The 17591-nt window shown below is 41.4% G+C and overlaps 3 protein-coding genes across 5 annotated transcripts in view; 2 read left to right on the forward strand and 1 right to left on the reverse strand.

The window, feature by feature from the left end:
• LOC129717962 (protein takeout-like) overlaps positions 1 to 654 on the forward strand; it is a 35199-nt gene extending 34545 nt beyond the window's left edge. For both annotated transcript variants that reach the window (XM_055668281.1, XM_055668272.1), the window contains exon 5: positions 277 to 654. In XM_055668281.1, the coding sequence (XP_055524256.1) occupies positions 277 to 596 (320 nt within the window). In that variant the 3' untranslated portion in view covers positions 597 to 654. The remainder of the gene's footprint in view (positions 1 to 276) is intronic.
• LOC129717968 (muscle-specific protein 20-like) overlaps positions 1 to 17591 on the reverse strand; it is a 151096-nt gene that overhangs the window by 112384 nt on the left and 21121 nt on the right. The gene's annotated exons all lie outside the window — the stretch shown is intronic.
• On the forward strand, positions 13210 to 15481 carry LOC129717948 (thymus-specific serine protease-like). 2 transcript variants are annotated; one of them, XM_055668253.1, is made up of 7 exons: positions 13210 to 13608; positions 13666 to 13847; positions 13913 to 14148; positions 14206 to 14616; positions 14669 to 14801; positions 14854 to 15023; positions 15084 to 15481. In XM_055668253.1, the coding sequence occupies exons 1-7, from the start codon at positions 13405 to 13407 to the stop codon at positions 15191 to 15193; spliced, it is 1446 nt and encodes a 481-aa protein (XP_055524228.1). In that variant the 5' UTR covers positions 13210 to 13404; the 3' UTR covers positions 15194 to 15481. The 2 variants fall into 2 exon arrangements, with proteins under 2 accessions (XP_055524228.1, XP_055524234.1); XM_055668259.1 differs by having other exon boundaries at positions 14690 to 14801.

Genomic DNA, 17591 nt, shown 5'->3' on the forward strand with positions numbered 1-17591 from the left:
CGCTCGTGAAACTCTGGCACTACTGGCGCGTGTTCACAAATGATTCTCTTGCCGCTTGCGTTAGTTGGCCATGAATGAGTGTTTTTCGCTTCAGGAATGACTTAATGGTTTACTCCAAATCTGCCCGGGGTTTTCATTCATGAAATCGTGAATGTCGTCGATTCGATCGGGCGCCAGCCATGATGAATGTCGTCAAGCTACTCAGAGTCCAGAACTGCCCTTGGTGTTTTCATTTGATTTTTGATTTTGATTTTTTCGAAATTATTTAAAATTTAGGTGATATGGACATCATAATGAAGACGACGACTACCTTGTACGAGCGGGATGGTCATGTTTTCTACAATGTCACTGGAAGCAAGGTGGACTACACGATTTCCGGCCTGAAGCTGCACATGGGCAATCTGTTCGAGGGAGTGAAGGTCCTGGAGGACAGCACCAACCAGTATCTGAATGACAACTGGCGACCGGTTTCGGAAGCGCTCAAGCCGATCATCGCTAAAACCATCGAGGACATCCTGCTGGCCATCATGCAGAGCATCTTCCACCAGCTTCCGGCGGAGTATTTCGTCGCGGATTTACCGCGTTCCGGGCAATAGAAACACAGTTGTTTTATTTTACTGTTTTTTTTTCTGTAAATAAACCTCATAATTTCCCCCGTGATTGCATGAAATTAATTTTTCGTTTCAACCCAGACCACAGCGCTCAGGGTGAGGATAAACTCCTCGCTAAGCTGGTCGCCTGTTCGTTTCAGATGATTTCGATTTCACTTTTGCGCTCAGCGAAGAACTCTGTGGAGGCCATTTTCATGGCCGTTGCGCCCTTCTACGGAACAAGTGACAGCACTCCACTGCCCAAGTATTGAAGTAGTCTCTATCGCCGCCCCGGTGTGTAACGACAAGCAATAACGAACAGAGCAAGCCACTTTTTTTTGGATCGCGCGCGCTTTTGCTTACTGTAGTGTTGGTCAGTTGACTACCAATCGGCGCGCATTGTCTCCTGGCAGGCCATGAGAAATTGTACGAAAGAGACTACAACAGTGTTTCTCGGGTCCGTCGTTGTCTGTCTGGTCTGGTCGTCAGCCGGACGGAAGATCCACCGGAGTAAGCAGCGATCCCGAATCAAAAATTTCGATGAGATTGAAAATATTTAAGTTTGTTATTTCTGATGAACAAAATGAGTGAACAAAATAAACCTCCCTGAATGCAAAAAAAAGGCAATGCAAACCTAAATTCATTTGTTCTAAAATAGCACTTTTCAACCAATTACAAGATTAATTCGAGGTGTACTACTTTCAATTGCAGTTTTTCTGGCGGTAATTGAGTATTCTTCTTAATTTAAGGCTGATTTGCCATAGAGAAAAATTGATTGACTGGTACTAAATTTATTATATTATCAATTCGGGATGACTTAATTCGGGGTAAATTATTTGCAATCAATAAAATAGAACTAAAACGACTATAACTAATTTTATTTGGGCTGGTGAAATATGATAGGGCATAATTCCGATAGACCGTCCACGTGGTATGAAATACAGCACACTGAATCCGATTTTTTAAGTAAATTTCAAAAATTAGAGGTATGGTGATTTCTGAGGTTGCGCCATCAAGTGACATAATTATGGTTATTTTATTCTCGCTTATTTCTCTAAGAGATTTAAACGTAAGTCGTTTCACTAAACGATGTGTTAAAAATTCTTCATATATTTCATAAGATTATATAGACAAAAACTTAAATGCCGCAAGGAATATAATCAATGTAGTGAAGCATTCAATAAAAACTTGTTTGTTCTAATCTATTTGACATAATAAAAAGTTTGTATGGAAAATTCGGTTGTAGTTTTATGTTATGCTGGTGGAAGATGTTTTATTTAGATTTAGATTTTTCAAGGCATTTTCGATATTTTCATGGACTTATTAACTTTTTTATGTATTTTATATTTCTTTCTTGATGCCGTTATAATACTTTTATGTAAAAGTTCTGTACTCACTTATCATCCAAGAGTATTCATTTCTGGACCTTAAAAAGGTCCAAATATTTTTGTATTTTTGTTTCTCAATGTACTTGTTATCTGACATGTCATACGTGTATCTGTCTTTTTAAAAGCCAGCTTTGATTTTCTAATGTTCTTTATCGTTTTCACTTTTCGAGTAGGCGCTTTCAGTTTTCGTGTACTTTACTTGTTGTTATATTTTCTGTACGTATCTCGGTTTTTTTTTGTCTCTTTAGTAGTTGTTTTGTAATCTTTTTTTTATTTTTGCGTACCTATTATGCGTTTTTTTAAATTTATTGACAAAAAGTTTTATAATGAATAAAATTGAAATTTGATCAACTGTTTTTGTGCATGCTTTTCTCCTTGTTTGATATGTTCGCTTTTTCGAGCTCTGTGTTGCCATTTTTGACACTTGTTTTGCGTTGTTTTGTACTTTTTTAAAATCTCTCAACACCGTTTCTACCCTCAAAGGGCCTACAAACAATCACAGAGTCCCAGTTCTCGATATCCTGGAGATCAAACGGAAAATTGAGCTGCAGGTAAGGACAGACAAGCAACGGCAACGGCAATTTCCAAGATTTGGAAGGAAGAGAGACTACCGGAGGAATAGGGAGAAGTAGTGGTATGCCCTACCTATAAAAAGAGTGATTGGCTACAAAGAGAGATCAAATTATTATTCAATAAACCGAATATTCGATAATTTTCCAAACACAACTTTTTCCCAGCCCTAATATTCGGTGCAACCATAGACTAAAGAGACATAGATATCCAAGTTGGGCTTCGCTGCATATAATCTCAAGGCAACACTATGAACTTGCCATCTGTCGTTTGGTGAACTATAGCATATCCACTCGGAAAAATATCATCGCACTCCTTATCATTTCAGTGGTGAGCTTGACCTGATTCTCACACCCAGAAAAATATCATGTTACTTTCAATCAGATTTGTACGGCGGTTTTCAATCGACTTTACAATATATTCTAGATGATTTGCAATTTCAATTTATTACAACAACACTGCAATGAAACCTCGCGTAATTTTACAAACTAGCATGAGTCACAAAATGTAAACATCTCATAGATACTCATTCTGTGCCGAACACGCATCAGCATCGGTTGTGTTTCGAATTCGTTCCGATAAAATTCAAAACGTGTGCACAAGTGCTGGCATTCTTTGACCGGGCCCGGTGTCTTTTGTTTAGATTGCTGTTTCGCATTCGAGGTCAAGTGCCTTTGTGTAACTGTGTCGCTTTGTAGCTGCCTGCTGTCGAACGATTTGGTAGTGAGTGCAGTGTACTCCTGTAGACGTTTATCCAACACAAAGGAGAAAAGGAAAGGAAGGTACGTGCTTCTTGTCTGTCCCATCGGCGCGCTAGTTTTAGCGCGATGGATGTAGATCCCCCACCTCCCGCACCTCCATCCTCGAATCCCCCCGACCCTGTCCCTCCTGCCCCTCCTTCTACTGTTAATTCTTCAGCTTCCTCACGTGTCAGGTTGTATCCAGACGGATCGACGCTTCCAGTGGCAGTTTACCTCAGGCCTAAAGCAGGGCCGAAATCGAAATCATTGAATATATTACAGATTTCGAAAGACCTGACGTCACACTATAAAGCTGTGACTGAAATTTCTAAAATCAGGCCGAACAAGCTCCGTGTCGTGGTCAATGACCTAAAAGAGGCCAACGATATAGCTTGCTCCGAGCTCTTTACACGGGAATACCGTGTCTATGTACCCGCTAGAGATGTGGAGATCGACGGTGTCGTGACCGATTCGAGTTTTTCCGTGGAGTGTATATTGAAAAGTGCTAAAGGGTGTTTCAAGAACAGCACATGTCCCGATGTGAAGGTGCTCGACTGCAAGCAATTGCGGTCGGTATCGCTCGTCGGTGACAAAAAAGTTTATACTCCGTCAGACTCGTTTCGAGTTACGTTCGCCGGGTCTGCACTACCAAGCCACATCTCGATCCACCGGGTTCGTCTCCCTGTGAGGCTCTACGTGCCCCGTGTCATGAACTGCCTGAATTGCAAGCAGTTAGGCCATACAGCCGCCTACTGCTGCAATAAGGCAAGTGTGGGGAGTCTCATGCAGAAGATTCTGAAAAGTGTATTCACTGCGGGGAAAATCTGCATGAGCTCTCGACATGTGCGGTGTACATGCAGCGCAGGGATGACATAAAGCGGTCTCTCAAAGAGCGTTCAAAGCGTTCCTACGCTGACATGCTGAAGAAGACCGTTACCACTTCTCCCGTTACTTCGAATCCCTTCGATCTGTTGTCCTCTGATGAAACCGATTCTGACGATTCACCAGCGGGAACATCCTATGCCAATCCAGGGGAGTCTAGAAAGAGGACAAATATTTCCTCTCCTAAACTTCCCCGAAAAGGTCCAAAGATTTCCCAAAGTGAAATGAATGGTACAAACAAACCTGAAAGTGCAGCCGAAAACCCGAAGCAAACTCCTCCTGGGCTTGCAAATTTAAAGTCCCAGAAGGAGTTCTCAGCACTTCCTGGATCATCTAAAACCCCAGTTGTTCCTTTTGCACATCCAGTTGAAAAATCAAATGCTGGACTGGTGAAATTTTCTGACATTGTGAACTGGATTTTTGAAACTATCAATGTACCCGATCCAATAAAAGTTTTTCTTACAGCCCTCCCAACCCCCAACAGTTAGAACATTTTTGAAGCAGTTGACTGCTCAATGGCCCCTCCTTGCAGCGATCGTATCCTTCAATGCCTAATTCATCTGCCAATCTGAAGGATTCTATCTCTGTCTTACTGTTACTCTGTCTTCCCGGGGGCTGCCGGATCACAACATCATCCGTCTCGATCGCACCAACTCCAGGGGGGTGGTATCGCGATCATCGTCAGAAAGAGGATGAAATATAACATCTTGCCGCACATCCGCACCGCCATCATCGAAGCCCTTAGTGTGGAGGTCAAATCAGCTACCGGGTTCATTCGGTTCATCGTCGTCTACTGTCCTCGCCAGTGTAGTATCAGCAACGGTACAGCAATGCAGTTCAAGAACGACCTGGCAACCATCACCAGGACCAACTCCCGCTTCGTCGTTGGGGGTGACCTAAATGCTCGGCACGAGGCCTGGCGAAATTATCGACAGAATCAGAACGGTCGCCAACTCTTCGAACCAATGGCCCACAACGATCTTAGCTCAGACCACCAACCTGTCGTTGCTGAGGTAGGGATCGGTGTTGCTCCTGCCAGCTGTCTGCGGAAAGACTACCACCATGTCGACTGGGAGCGCTTTGCTCGAACGGTGGACAACAACATCGACGAGGCGCCGCCGCTTGACAGCGTGGAAAACATCGACCAGGCGTTGAAGGGTCTCCAACGAGCCATAAACGTGGCCGACGACGCGTGTGTGCGACGTGTTCCTGTGAGAGGTAAGTTCCTTGCTATTGATTCCCATACCCGGCTGCTAATTAGGTTGCGGAATGTGCGTAGACGCCAGTTCCAGAGGACCAGGGATCTGGACATAAAGCTTGAGGTGACCGATCTGAATAGGCAAATTGCTTCCACGATGGTCTCTCTCCGGAATGAAAATTTCGGACGCGTAGTCCAAAGTTTGGACGACCGCTCCAGGCCATTCTGGAAAGTAGCCAAAGTACTGAAATCGCACCCCAAACCGGTTCCTCCCCTCAGGATCGGAGAGAGGCTTCTGGTTGCGCCGGTCGAGAGAGCAAATGCGGTAGGCGATCACATTGCCTCATCGCATTTGCTTGGCTCGAACATGACTAGTCCAATGGAAGACCAGGTCGAACAGTGCGTCCGAAACCTCGAAAACTCCCCTTGTACCGTTCCTCAAGAACATAAAATCACAACAGAACAGGTTTGCTCAGCTCTGATGAGTACTAAGAACATGAAGGCTCCTGGGTTTGACGGGGTCTTCAATATGGTCTTAAAAAAGCTAAGCAACAGGGTTCACCTGTTGTTGAGCTCTATCTTCAACAGATGCTTGGAATTGCACTACTATCCAAGCATTTGGAAGATAGCCAAGATCATACCGATCCGCAAACCCGGGAAAGATCCGACGTTAGCATCAAGCTACCGTCCGATCAGCCTACTCTCATCGCTGGGCAAACTGTTTGAAAAACTGATCCTCAACCGCATGATGAAGGTGGCTGAGGAAAACAACATCTTTCTCCCGGAACAGTTTGGGTTTAGGGCAGTCTGTTGGGCCCTTTGCTGTACAGCATTTACACCTCCGACATTCCTTCCCTAGGAGATGGCTGCGTGCTCTTTCTGTTCGCAGATGACACTGCAATTGCCGTCAAGGAAAGAATGCCTCGTGAGATCACCAACAAACTTCAGCGATGCCTAGACGCCTTTGTCGAATATGCTAACACCTGGAAAATTAAGATCAACGCTTCCAAAACCCAAACAATAATGTTCCTTCATCGACAATCCCCTAAACTGAAGCCCCCTCCATCATGACCACAACGTCATGAACGGTACCGGGGTTGAGTGGTCTTCCGAAGTTACCTATCTTGGGCTGCTATTCGACGAGAAGCTTCTTTTCCGATCGCATGTGGAGAGGACACTGGTTAAGTGCTCAGCTTTGGTTCGGTCACTATACCCGCTTATTTGTCGCAGATCTCGCCTCTCAAGAACAAACAAACTGGCAGTCTACAAACAAATAATTGCCCCCGCAGTCTTTTACGCGGCTCCGGTGTGGGAGTCATGTGCACAAACTCACAGGAACAAAATACAGATTGCGCAAAACCGAATCTTACGGATGATCCTCGATTGTCCCTATGACACCAGAATCTTAGACCTCCACCAAGAGGCAGCCACTCTAAAAGTAGATGCCAAAATCACAGAAAGTAAATCTAAATTTGTCCAAAAATGCCGGCAATCAGAATACGCTTTAGTAAGCGGTTTGTACATAGTAGGTTAAGTTAGTTCTAAGCTGTAAATAGTAGTTTTAAGTAGTTTCCCTTTCTTTTCTTTCAATCAAGCGCCACCGAAGTGGACAATCAGGGATCGTCTAACTACTCAGAGCTGTGCAAAAAATCTTCGTGCGTCTCGCAGATTCTTGTGCACGTCTCCAATATTTGGAAGGAGTAAGAGACGAAGGAGAGAGAGATTTTATACTTGAGAGCCAGAGATCGGGTGCTACTCATTTTTTTGCGTGCAAAGCACACGCCGTTGGGAGACTGCACAATAATTTCTGAAGAGACGAGTAAGAGCAGTTCGGATTGCACTGTACATTTCGTTTCGAAAGAGACAAGTAAGTGCAGTTCGCATGTCACAGCACTCTTTATCCGTCTCTTTCCGGAGATGTCTCTGTGCAATTATGTGCAATGAAAGCGTTCGAAACTTGCTACGAATGTTGCATTAAAATCTGTGTAGGGGGATGAGGGGCATAATAAGCACACGGGGTGAAATGGGCACCCCTCTTATATGCGAAACTACGCATTTTTTAATACAATATGGTATGTGGAACTTTTCCGTAGGTTCTACAGTATATCTTGATGTAGAACAAAAGTGATTTGTCTGTTTAAAACATGGAAATATACTGAAAACATCAACTTGGTTCCCGGATGTTGGAAAAATTATTATTATTGCGCACTACAAAATAAGCTTATACGGTCGTGGCTCAATCAAGTATGTAGACACATCAATATGACGTATGGGTCGTACCCCAAATTTCACCATCATTGACGTTTTGATTTTAAGCTATAATTAGTGTTAAAAACTCATATTAACTTTAACTAATTCGATAGGAGCGAAATGGTCACCTATAGTTGGGGTGAAATAAGACAAGGTGTGTTGTCACATAAATTTACCTGAAATTCATCTCAGTAGACTTGTGAGACTTGTTCTGTTTCCATAGTCAGTGTTTGTTTACAGTGATGGTGCGAACATATATTAGAAAATCTTTGAAGCCGAATCGGTCAGAAAAAGGGACTGCAGGAAGAATCGGCCACCATAAGCGCGACGGGACATTTACGAAACAAGCCGCCAAGTATCATGGCATCTCGCGACAAACGTTGGCCCATTAGTTGTACTTCTACACAGATATGTTCTATAAGAGTGCTCATTATGCCCCAGTGGGAAGCTCATTGTGCCCCACACACCGACTGATTGCTAGTTTTATAAGCATGAATCTAATTTGTGTTTTTCACCATTATACGATAAACTTTTCAATTTGTGAATAGTGTACCTTTAATTATAAATAGTTGATTCAAGTTTTGCACAGCCCTTAAATTTTTGTCGTTTTCCATGCTTAAATCAGCAACCGAATTAGGAGCCCATTATGCCCCTATTCCCCCTACGAGTCAGCAGGAAGCCGCAAACGGGCAAAATTTTCACATAGCACAGGCATAATCAGGGTTGCCACTCACATTTTTAAATACTTTTAACTACTACACAAGAATTGTAAAGCTATCTTAATTTCGTTGGTTTCGTTGGAAAGTCGAGAAAGTCCGTTATCAATGATATCTTTAAAACGTTGAATTATAGAGAATAAGAAGCACCTAGAAAAGAAACAATTTCCTCACTTAAATATGTGATAAACATGGGTTTTGTTGTTAACTAAATTAAATTTTGAAGTCCACTGTACAAGATGTTCTTTGATGCCTCTTTATGTTTAGGTGCTAGTTAACTTTAAAAGCATTAAGCTGTGCCTTCATTTAGTGTTGTAAGATCAATTTTCTTCAATCTGTTGTTCAACATAGAAGCATACCTTTCAAAACAATAATATGCATAGTACGGTTCATTTTTCACTTATTGAAAAGGTGTGATCCGCATCCTCATACAACACAGTTAATCGTTAAGCGTGAAAATGTCGAAAAATAAAATCTGTATAACTACAGATTAATCTGAATTTGTGGCATCACTGGCTGTGATCAAAAACTCTCTCAACAAAGAGGCACACACAGCCCAAGAAATTTTCTGAGGTAGAAACTACCGTGACTGCGGGTAATTCTGCGCAGCACGTTTTCCGCACACTTATCTTAAAAAACAATTTTTCAACAGTAAATTTTACTAAAACACAGTTGGGTTGAGTGCTTTACCATGTGCATAGCATAGTCTGCTATAATAGTACAGAAATTATGTATGTTTTAGTAAAATTTACTGTAGCAAGCAGTTTTATAAGCTGAGTACGCGGGAAAATGTGCTGCGTGGAGTTACCCGCAGTCACGGTACGTCTTTCTGCACTATACTGGGATAAATTCTGTGAGGTCTCCTGAACGACACGAAAGGGATCCGAACTGCTTTTACTCGTCTCTTTGGAAATTGATGTGCAGTCTTCCAACATCGTGCATTCACTCGTAAAAAAAAATGAGTAGCACCCGATCCCTGAGTAAGAGCCATCTCCGGAAAGAGACGGATAAAGTGTGTTGTGACATGCTACCTGCACTTACTTGTCTCTTTGGAAACGAATGTACAGTGCAATCCGAACTGCTCTTACTCGTCTCTTTAGAAATTTATGTGCAGTCTCCCAACAGCGTGTGCTTTGCACGCAAAAAAATGAGTAGCACCCGATCCCTGTGGACAATCCAAAATTTCTAGAAATTAGAAAGCTTAGTAAAACAGAAACCAAAACTCGCACATCAAAGATGAAAACAGTAATGTAAATCACTTAAACTTGTAAAAACATGTATCATACCCTACAAAAGCATAAAAATACAGATAATTTTTCACATTCACGACAGCAGTCCTCCCTTAGCAGCAGCAGGAGCGAGCAGTGGGTACCACCGATAGCGTATAGCGGCCACAACTGTGCCATGGCTGCGGATAAGCGTAGCAGTTTCATCGGATCTCACCATCGATAGCAGCAGGGCCAGCAGATGCAGGTACAGCGGATACCAATGGCGGCCACAACTGTGGCATGGCTACGGATAGCGTTGCAGTTGCTCAGCAGTTGGGCCAGCGTATAGCGGCCACAACTGTGGCATGGCTATGCATAGCGTAGCTGTTGCAGCGGGTATATCAGCATCGAAAGTAGCAAGGTCAGCTGATGCACCGACACTCTCTTCACTAAAATGCTGTTTCAGTGTGGTAGCGGGAAGCATCAGCAGCAGGCTTGCATGAAGTGAATACATCAGCCAGCAACTTTCTCTAAGGCCTCTGCCATAGTAGACGCTTGAAGCGGCGCGAACCGATTCGCTCGGCCGTAGGTTAATGTGCAGCTCTACTGATGGCTGTACATTAACCTACAGCCGAGCGAATCGGTTCGCGTCGCTTTTCGCGTCTATTATGGCAGAGGCCTAATGGGAAAGTTGTATCATTTTGTTCAGAAGAATATTATTGTCGGTAATATTACAGAGATGCGATTGCGTAAATCCGATTTTGAATTGAACAATTGTTCTTTTGAGAACAAATAAAACACTTATTTGAAGAGTTAATAGCTTTTGGTACCAATAGCAGTATAGTGACAGCCTCAGCGGTAGATGCAGATGCAGCCGGTACTTCCCTGAGGCCGATGTGGAAGTAAATGAGAGTAGCACGGCGAAACAGTTCGGGTAATGCTTAGACGCGCGTCATTTTTCGTTGTTGATATTCCCCACATGAAACGATGCGCTTTCGTATGATAGCGGTGGTATTAGCGGTAGATGCATTTGCCAACACTTCCTCCAGTAAAGGCGTGTCTAGTTTTCAATGTGAAAACACCTTTCTCATTGTGTTGATCGTGCGCCTTAGTCCTCACTATCAAGGTAACACAGAGATGTAAGATAAACACTACATCCTATGATAAATTGAACAATTGTCCTTATAAGGACAACAAATGAATTAATGAAGATTTAATTTTGAATTAGCATACTTCTCTCAGGAAGTTCGGCTATATAGGGATGTGAAATGAAAATCTAAAACTGAAAAAAGTGAGAAAAATTTCAAATGCTAATAAATCGGTTAGTTTTCGATGGATTTCCTTCGTTTTTGCAGCAATCGATTAGAAAATCTTCTAAGATTCCTACCAAATGCATGAAATTGCAATTTTATCATTCGAACTATTGTACTATTGAAAACTCTTAAGCCTTGTCAAAACACAAAATTCAACCTCTGATTGGTCGTTATACCGCGCTTTCCCAAGCACGGTCGGCAGAGTTATGGACCTAGTAAATTGGGAATGCATCATTTGGCCTATATAAGAGCTTCATCAGATAATAAACAAACATTTCATCTACCATAAAAAAATTATTTTTCATTTCTCCATCCTGGACTTTTTTTTAAAAGTTGTGTATTAACGTCAAGTTTCTTTAAAAAAAAATTAAAAACAAATTCAACTCTTTTTTTTTAATTGAAATTTAATGTTTATTTTTAATTTTTTTGGTCAAAAAAATTTTTTTTGTACAGTGTATATTTTTTTTATGATGTATTTTTGATTCCCTGCAACTCATTCTCAGACAGTTTTTCTATACAACCATCGGTTTCTGGGCTACAATGCTTCGAATAAAACCTATGCCAAAAGGCATACCCCTTTTTAGAATGTAACTCATGGGTGTAAAAAATCGCTCCATCTGTGGAAAATGCTCAGTTTGCTGAGCTAAATACGTGTGCAAAGTTTCATTCAAATCAAAAATGGTCGATATTCGACCATCGGTGATTTGGCGCCATCTTGCTCAGTTAATTATCTTCATCTACATGCATACTCTGACTATTATTACGTGTTTGCGTCGCTTAAGCCTGTATTGCACTCTTTGACCAAGCGTCAAATATTTGTCACTTTTTGACAGATAAAAATTTGGTCAAAGACAATTGTTTGTCACTCTCCAATTTTAACATGGGGCAAACACGGGCAAACAATAACCATGATGTCAAATAAATTTGACCATTATGTCAGAAGGTTAAATATTCGACCATTAGACAAAGAGTGTACTACAGGCTTTAGCGTTTGGCTACGGTCATGCAGAACGCAAATAACGGCGCGATGCGATTCGGCAAGACGAAATCTGTTGAAATGTATAGCTCTACTTCCCCTTAAAAAGAGCTGTACATTTCACCACGGTGAGGCGAATCGCATCGCGCCGGCATTCGCGTTCTGCATAACCGTAGCCTTTGTTCCGTTCCCGTTTAATGATGTCGCATTAAATGTGCATATTACAATTCGGCAGCACTTCAACTTCTCATTTGCACAAAATTTAAAAATATTCAATGAACTTCATTCAAAATATCAGACAAAATGAAATTACAATACTGCCAATGAACGGTCAACGTTTATTTACTAGAAAAAATGACTGACACGCAAGCAGCCGGGTTATCTTTCTTGTAAAAGTATTCTACTTCAACCTTGCGGTCGTGGCTTTGCATACAACCTTCTTGTGATTTTTTCAGAAAATATGATAACAGTTAAATCGATTCCCGATGATAACTCAAAAGTGACCAAAATCAGTATGGGACAGTTATGCGGGTACCGGCAGTATATTACAGGTTAAAAAGGCGAGCAAGGCCATATGGGTTGACTTTTAATAAAAGCAGCGAAGAAAATCAAAAAGGATGAAAAACTTGCTGCGTTTTTTGACCTAAATTGAATATTTTTTTTTTTTCATCGATAATGTCCGGGGTCCGAAAAGCATTACCCGATCCGTTCCGAAGTCCGGATGGCTTCTTTCCGGTCCGGTCCGGGAAAAAATCGGACTTTGAAGGTTCCGGTCCGATCGGACTTCGGACCGGACTTTTACCGGACCCTACCCGGTCCGATGTCGAACACTAAACAACAATATGTAACATCATGTGACATTATCGTTATTAAAAAGCATCATCAAATATGCAGTTGGGAATAGATTGCGGAAAACTATTGAGCAATTTCTAGTGTTCAGTTACGAGAATGATACACGTAAATAACAAAATGTTGCTCAATTCTTTTAAATTTCTTTAAAGTAACCGGGAAAGTTTCTTACACTGTTGAAAAGGCTTTAAAACAACAAATATTGAGCAGTCTCATTTGAAAACATGTTGCAAGTGCTGCTTGGGTTGGGTTGCTCAGGAGTTCCCATTTTGCTATGTAACATGCGTGATTATATTACCAAAACGTGTTCCGGTCATATCTCCGGTACCGTTTTACCGATTCCGGTTATCCGGTTGTTGCGCTTAGATTGGTTAGAAAAAAAACAAGAAAGCTAAAAAATATGGTTAAACAGACCCGCTCGTTTTGGGAACATGCGTGCCAAAATCGAACCATACCAAAATTGAACCGTGCCCTGAAGTGAAACGTGCTCAAATCGAACAAAAGATTAGATTTTTCGAAATGAAGGCAATTATCGACATAAATCGGTTTATTGCTTTAAATTAAATACAATTGCGTTATTTACTCATTGAAATCTCACCAGTTCCTGCAGCGGACGTTGATAAGATAAGGCTGATTTCCCACGCTGCGGAATCACCTTAAAACCGATAAAGTTTGTTTAAAAGCGTCCCACTTGGTAGCCAGCCAGTTGTGTTAGAGTAGAGTCATGAAGCTGCTGTTATTGTTTATCCTCATCTGGGGACCGTGCACAGTTCTAGCGACTGGCCACAACGAGGCCTGGGAGCGACTGCATAGAGAACCTCCGCTAGGAGGCGCAATAGCGCCAACAAACGTCAGCTCGGTGCAAACAAAATGGATACGGCAAAAAGTTGATAATTTTGATCCTCAAAATCCTTCCACGTGGAGTATGGTGAGATTGGCAAAAAATTACATTTTTCCGATGAATATTTGTGATTCATTTACCTAGCGCTACATGGAGAATCGAGAACATTACCGACCAGGAGGACCGCTGTTCGTCATGGTGGGAGGAGAATGGACGATTAGTGCTGTTAGTATTTCCTCAGGTCACTTCTACGATATGGCAAAATCTCTTGGGGCTTATCTATGCTACACTGAGCATAGATATTATGGCCTTAGTCGTCCGACTGTGTAATAAATTTACACTAGTTTACCAATCAGACAATTTTCTAACATATTTTGCATCGCCCTGCCAGGAACACTCGAACCGATTCACTTAAGTTCCTGAACATTGATCAAGCGCTCGCTGATTTAGCCCACTTTGTAGAAGAAATAAAAAGCTCTATCGAGGGCGCCTCCAATGCTAGCGTCATCATGGCCGGTGGGTCATACTCTGCGACGATGGTTACGTGGTTCCGCCAAAAGTATCCCCATCTGATAGATGGTGCGTGGGCTTCGAGTGCGCCATTGTTGGCTAAACTGGATTTTGTGGGTAAGTCAAAGGAATTCGTTTATTTCGTGCAATCACGGTTATGGTTATAAATTGCAGAGTACTACGAAGTTGTGTCGGACTCTATACGGCTAGTTGGAGGGGATGCTTGTGCCGAAAGAATCGGCAGAGCCTTCAATCAAACCGAATCCCTGCTGGATCGAGAGGAATTTGATCGGGTGCGCGAGGAGTTCATGCTATGTGATAATATAGATTTTTCCAATACTCTGGATAGGAGGATATTTTTCTGGTCCATTTCGCTCTACATGGCGCTGGTTGTCCAGTATCACTGGCCGGGGGATATCGAGGCAATGTGTGACATCGTAAACGACGAATCGGTCGATAGTGACATGGCGGCTCTGGCCAAATGGCACACACGGGATGTCAGCCTCTGCATCGATTCTACATACGCGAGTTTCATTCAATTTTATCGGAATACATCGTGGAATCATGGAGCGAATGAACACGCAAGTAAGTGGAAAAAAAACTTCAATATTTCGAAAGTCTGACTGACTGATTTGAGTGAGACAATGGTACTATCAAGTTTGTGCGGAGTATGGATGGCATCAAACTTCCGGATCGGTGAACCAAATTTTTGGATCTAGTTTCCCTGTTGATCTATTCCTTCAAATGTGCAAGGATTTATATAATGGAATGTAGGTCTTAAAAGCACAAACTTTTTACACTTGTTTTAAATCTTTTACCCAGCTTCAGTACGATACAGATGGAGGCGCACATTGCTCGCACTAACACCATCTATGGGCACATGAATCCAGCCGTTACCAATGTGTTTTTCACCCAGGGACAGATTGACCCTTGGCGTCCACCGGGAATACAGGAAGACTTAAACGAATTCTCACCAGCGGTGGTGATACCTTGTAAGTGAAGAATCTCTTGTTCTCATTCTAAAATATATTATCCATTACTTTTATTAACAGTGGCATCACATTGTGCGGATCGAGGATCGATCACTGATTCCGATTCACCGGAGATGCGAGCCGCCAAGGAACGTATTTTTGAACTTATTCAAACATGGATCGCCCACTGAGCTGACAATCGTGCAAGACGCTAGAATTCACATGTACCTATAATTAAACAGTATTAAACAAATTGTTCAAGTTAAAATTCCTCCACGCGCGGAAAAAAAACCCATTGAGTTTTTGCATTTTACCAATTCATTCTAGCTGAAGACGCTCAAATAAACGGGAACAACTTTCAATACAATCAATCTTGTTGATTGCTTCTTGTCAAAACAAACTATATCCTCTAGCATAATATTTGCTCGCCCGCAATCGAAGTTGTACAACATATATTAATTTTCACCTGTCAGAGCCAACAAACGGTATAAATAAACAATAAATAAAATTGATGTCTTTCTTAACGGCACTCATAGTGGCAAATCACAAAGCAAGCACTGAAACTATGATGATGCATTTCTGTTTTCTTGTTATGCATGACGGAATCGCAGAATATCGACCGGCCTGCTATGGGTTATCAACATCCAGTATCATTACGATCATCATCATCATCAACATCCGATGTTTATTTATCTCGAGCACAGCACAACAAACGTAAGCAGGCAAGCAACAAGCGGAAAAAAAATGCCGAAAAGCCAAACCGTGTATTAAAATGAGCGCTGCACACGCCGCATCGCGTATGCAGCCATGTGCACTGGTTCGAAACCAGTCAATTCACAGTGCATTTATTATTGTTGATCCGGAGATGGTTCGCTAGTTGCAAATCAAGCAAACTTGAAGTAAAACTCGGCCAGAGCGCCACTTAGAAGAATTTGTCTTCACAAATGCATAGAATTCCTTCCATTCGATTTCCACGCACAGTCAATGACAGCAAGTGTTTGTGTGTACATTCACCCACTTTTTTGCACTTCAAGAGCTTCGACCCGCGGAGCACGCCTGATCGAACCAATTTATCGCTTGGCTTGACTGGGCCAGGAGAGTAGTACTTTCTCTAATTCAGTTTTCATTTTCAACAATACTTAGACTCAAAAGCTGACAAAGTAATTCAAATTAATCTGGATAAGTAACCACTTTCTGAGAAACTTAACCAATTCTCTACAGGGAAAGACTGTAAAACTAGCAAGAGAAAACAAATCGCAAATCAAACATTTCGCCTCTGGCACGCGGCTTTGTTTTTTCTTCAATTACTCACGGCTCCAGAAATAGATCGAATTTTCCACCAGTCCCGCGCGTCCTGTGGTCCGGCTGTTGCTGATGGCCGGCAGCCGGTCGTCACTTCCACGATCGACCGGGCAGACAGTGGCATAATAAATCGACAAAATCATGGGCTATTTTTAGCTCATTTTTTGCCTTCCTGTGGTTTAACATAGTGCGGCTTTCTTTATTTTTTTGTTTATGATGTAGGGCACTTGCTCCCATAGTAGATTTTTTTTTGTTCACACAATCTCCCATAGTAGATGTGTACCATTAGTCACACTATTGAGAAATTAATCAACATTTTAATTCAAAATGACAACCGGAACACCGCTTTGATAAGGAAATGTGATTATTTTACAACAATGTCGTCAACACTTTGAAATGTTAGATGAAGAAAAAAAAACCCTTTGGAATGCTTGTGAATATTGTTATTTGTAACCAATTTCTTAATAAATATGTTGAATTTAATAACGACATATTTTCATTCATAAACATATTTTTTCCCAATATATGACTGTCTCACTAGTGATTAGGTTGAATTATAATAGAATGTGTAACAATTTAAAAAATAATCCAAAATTATGATTATTTTATCTATAGCCACTATTCACTTATCATTTAGCTCCGTGTATCTATAGTTAACATATTTCAACGACGCGTAAAAAGATACATTAGGTACCTTGAAAGCGGCTATCTATGATAGGTTTATGCGTAAGAACTACTGTTGAACAGAATTTCTCAGAGTTTTGTATTTTTAAAATTAGTTCAGTAAAGTAATCAGTAGAATTTTAGATATTATTTGAAAAAGTGCAAATTTCAGGCACATATTCTCATGATGTGAAAATTTTGAGATTAGAATGTTAGTATTGAAGAGCCTATTAGCACTGACAAAACTATACAAAATATTGCTCTTTGGGACAGTTACATAGTTATATAATTGAGATGTGGTTGTGTGATGTGAGTTTAAAATCACGGAAAATATTTTTTCAGTTTCTCAAGAAATGTACGACGCTGACAGCTCTTATTCATTGTTTTATACAAACAGTAATATTCGAACCTCTAAATAGCTATAAAACAGTTATAAAAAAAGTTGAAGAGGTTGTTTATAAGACACGACCGCAGAGGTAACGTAGAATACGACAGCCTGTCTTATGCCAATGTATTTCTTGAAATAGGTTTGGGAATACACTGAATTGGGGTTAATTCTTCAGATAAACTTTGAGGTTAATTGTGTGTGTCAATGCCATTTATTGACAAGTGAATATTTTTTCA

Source organism: Wyeomyia smithii, chromosome 1 (assembly GCF_029784165.1).
Source record: "Wyeomyia smithii strain HCP4-BCI-WySm-NY-G18 chromosome 1, ASM2978416v1, whole genome shotgun sequence".
Lineage (NCBI taxonomy): Eukaryota > Metazoa > Arthropoda > Insecta > Diptera > Culicidae > Wyeomyia > Wyeomyia smithii.

Coding starts and splice junctions, on each gene's coding strand:
- LOC129717948 (XM_055668253.1), top strand. CDS start 13,405: ATGAAGCTGCTGTTATTGTTTATCCTCATCTGGGGACCGTGCACAGTT. Junction 13,848..13,912: donor GGCCTTAGTCGTCCGACTGT/GTAATAAATTTA, acceptor TCGCCCTGCCAG/GAACACTCGAACCGATTCAC. Junction 14,149..14,205: donor GGCTAAACTGGATTTTGTGG/GTAAGTCAAAGG, acceptor TATAAATTGCAG/AGTACTACGAAGTTGTGTCG.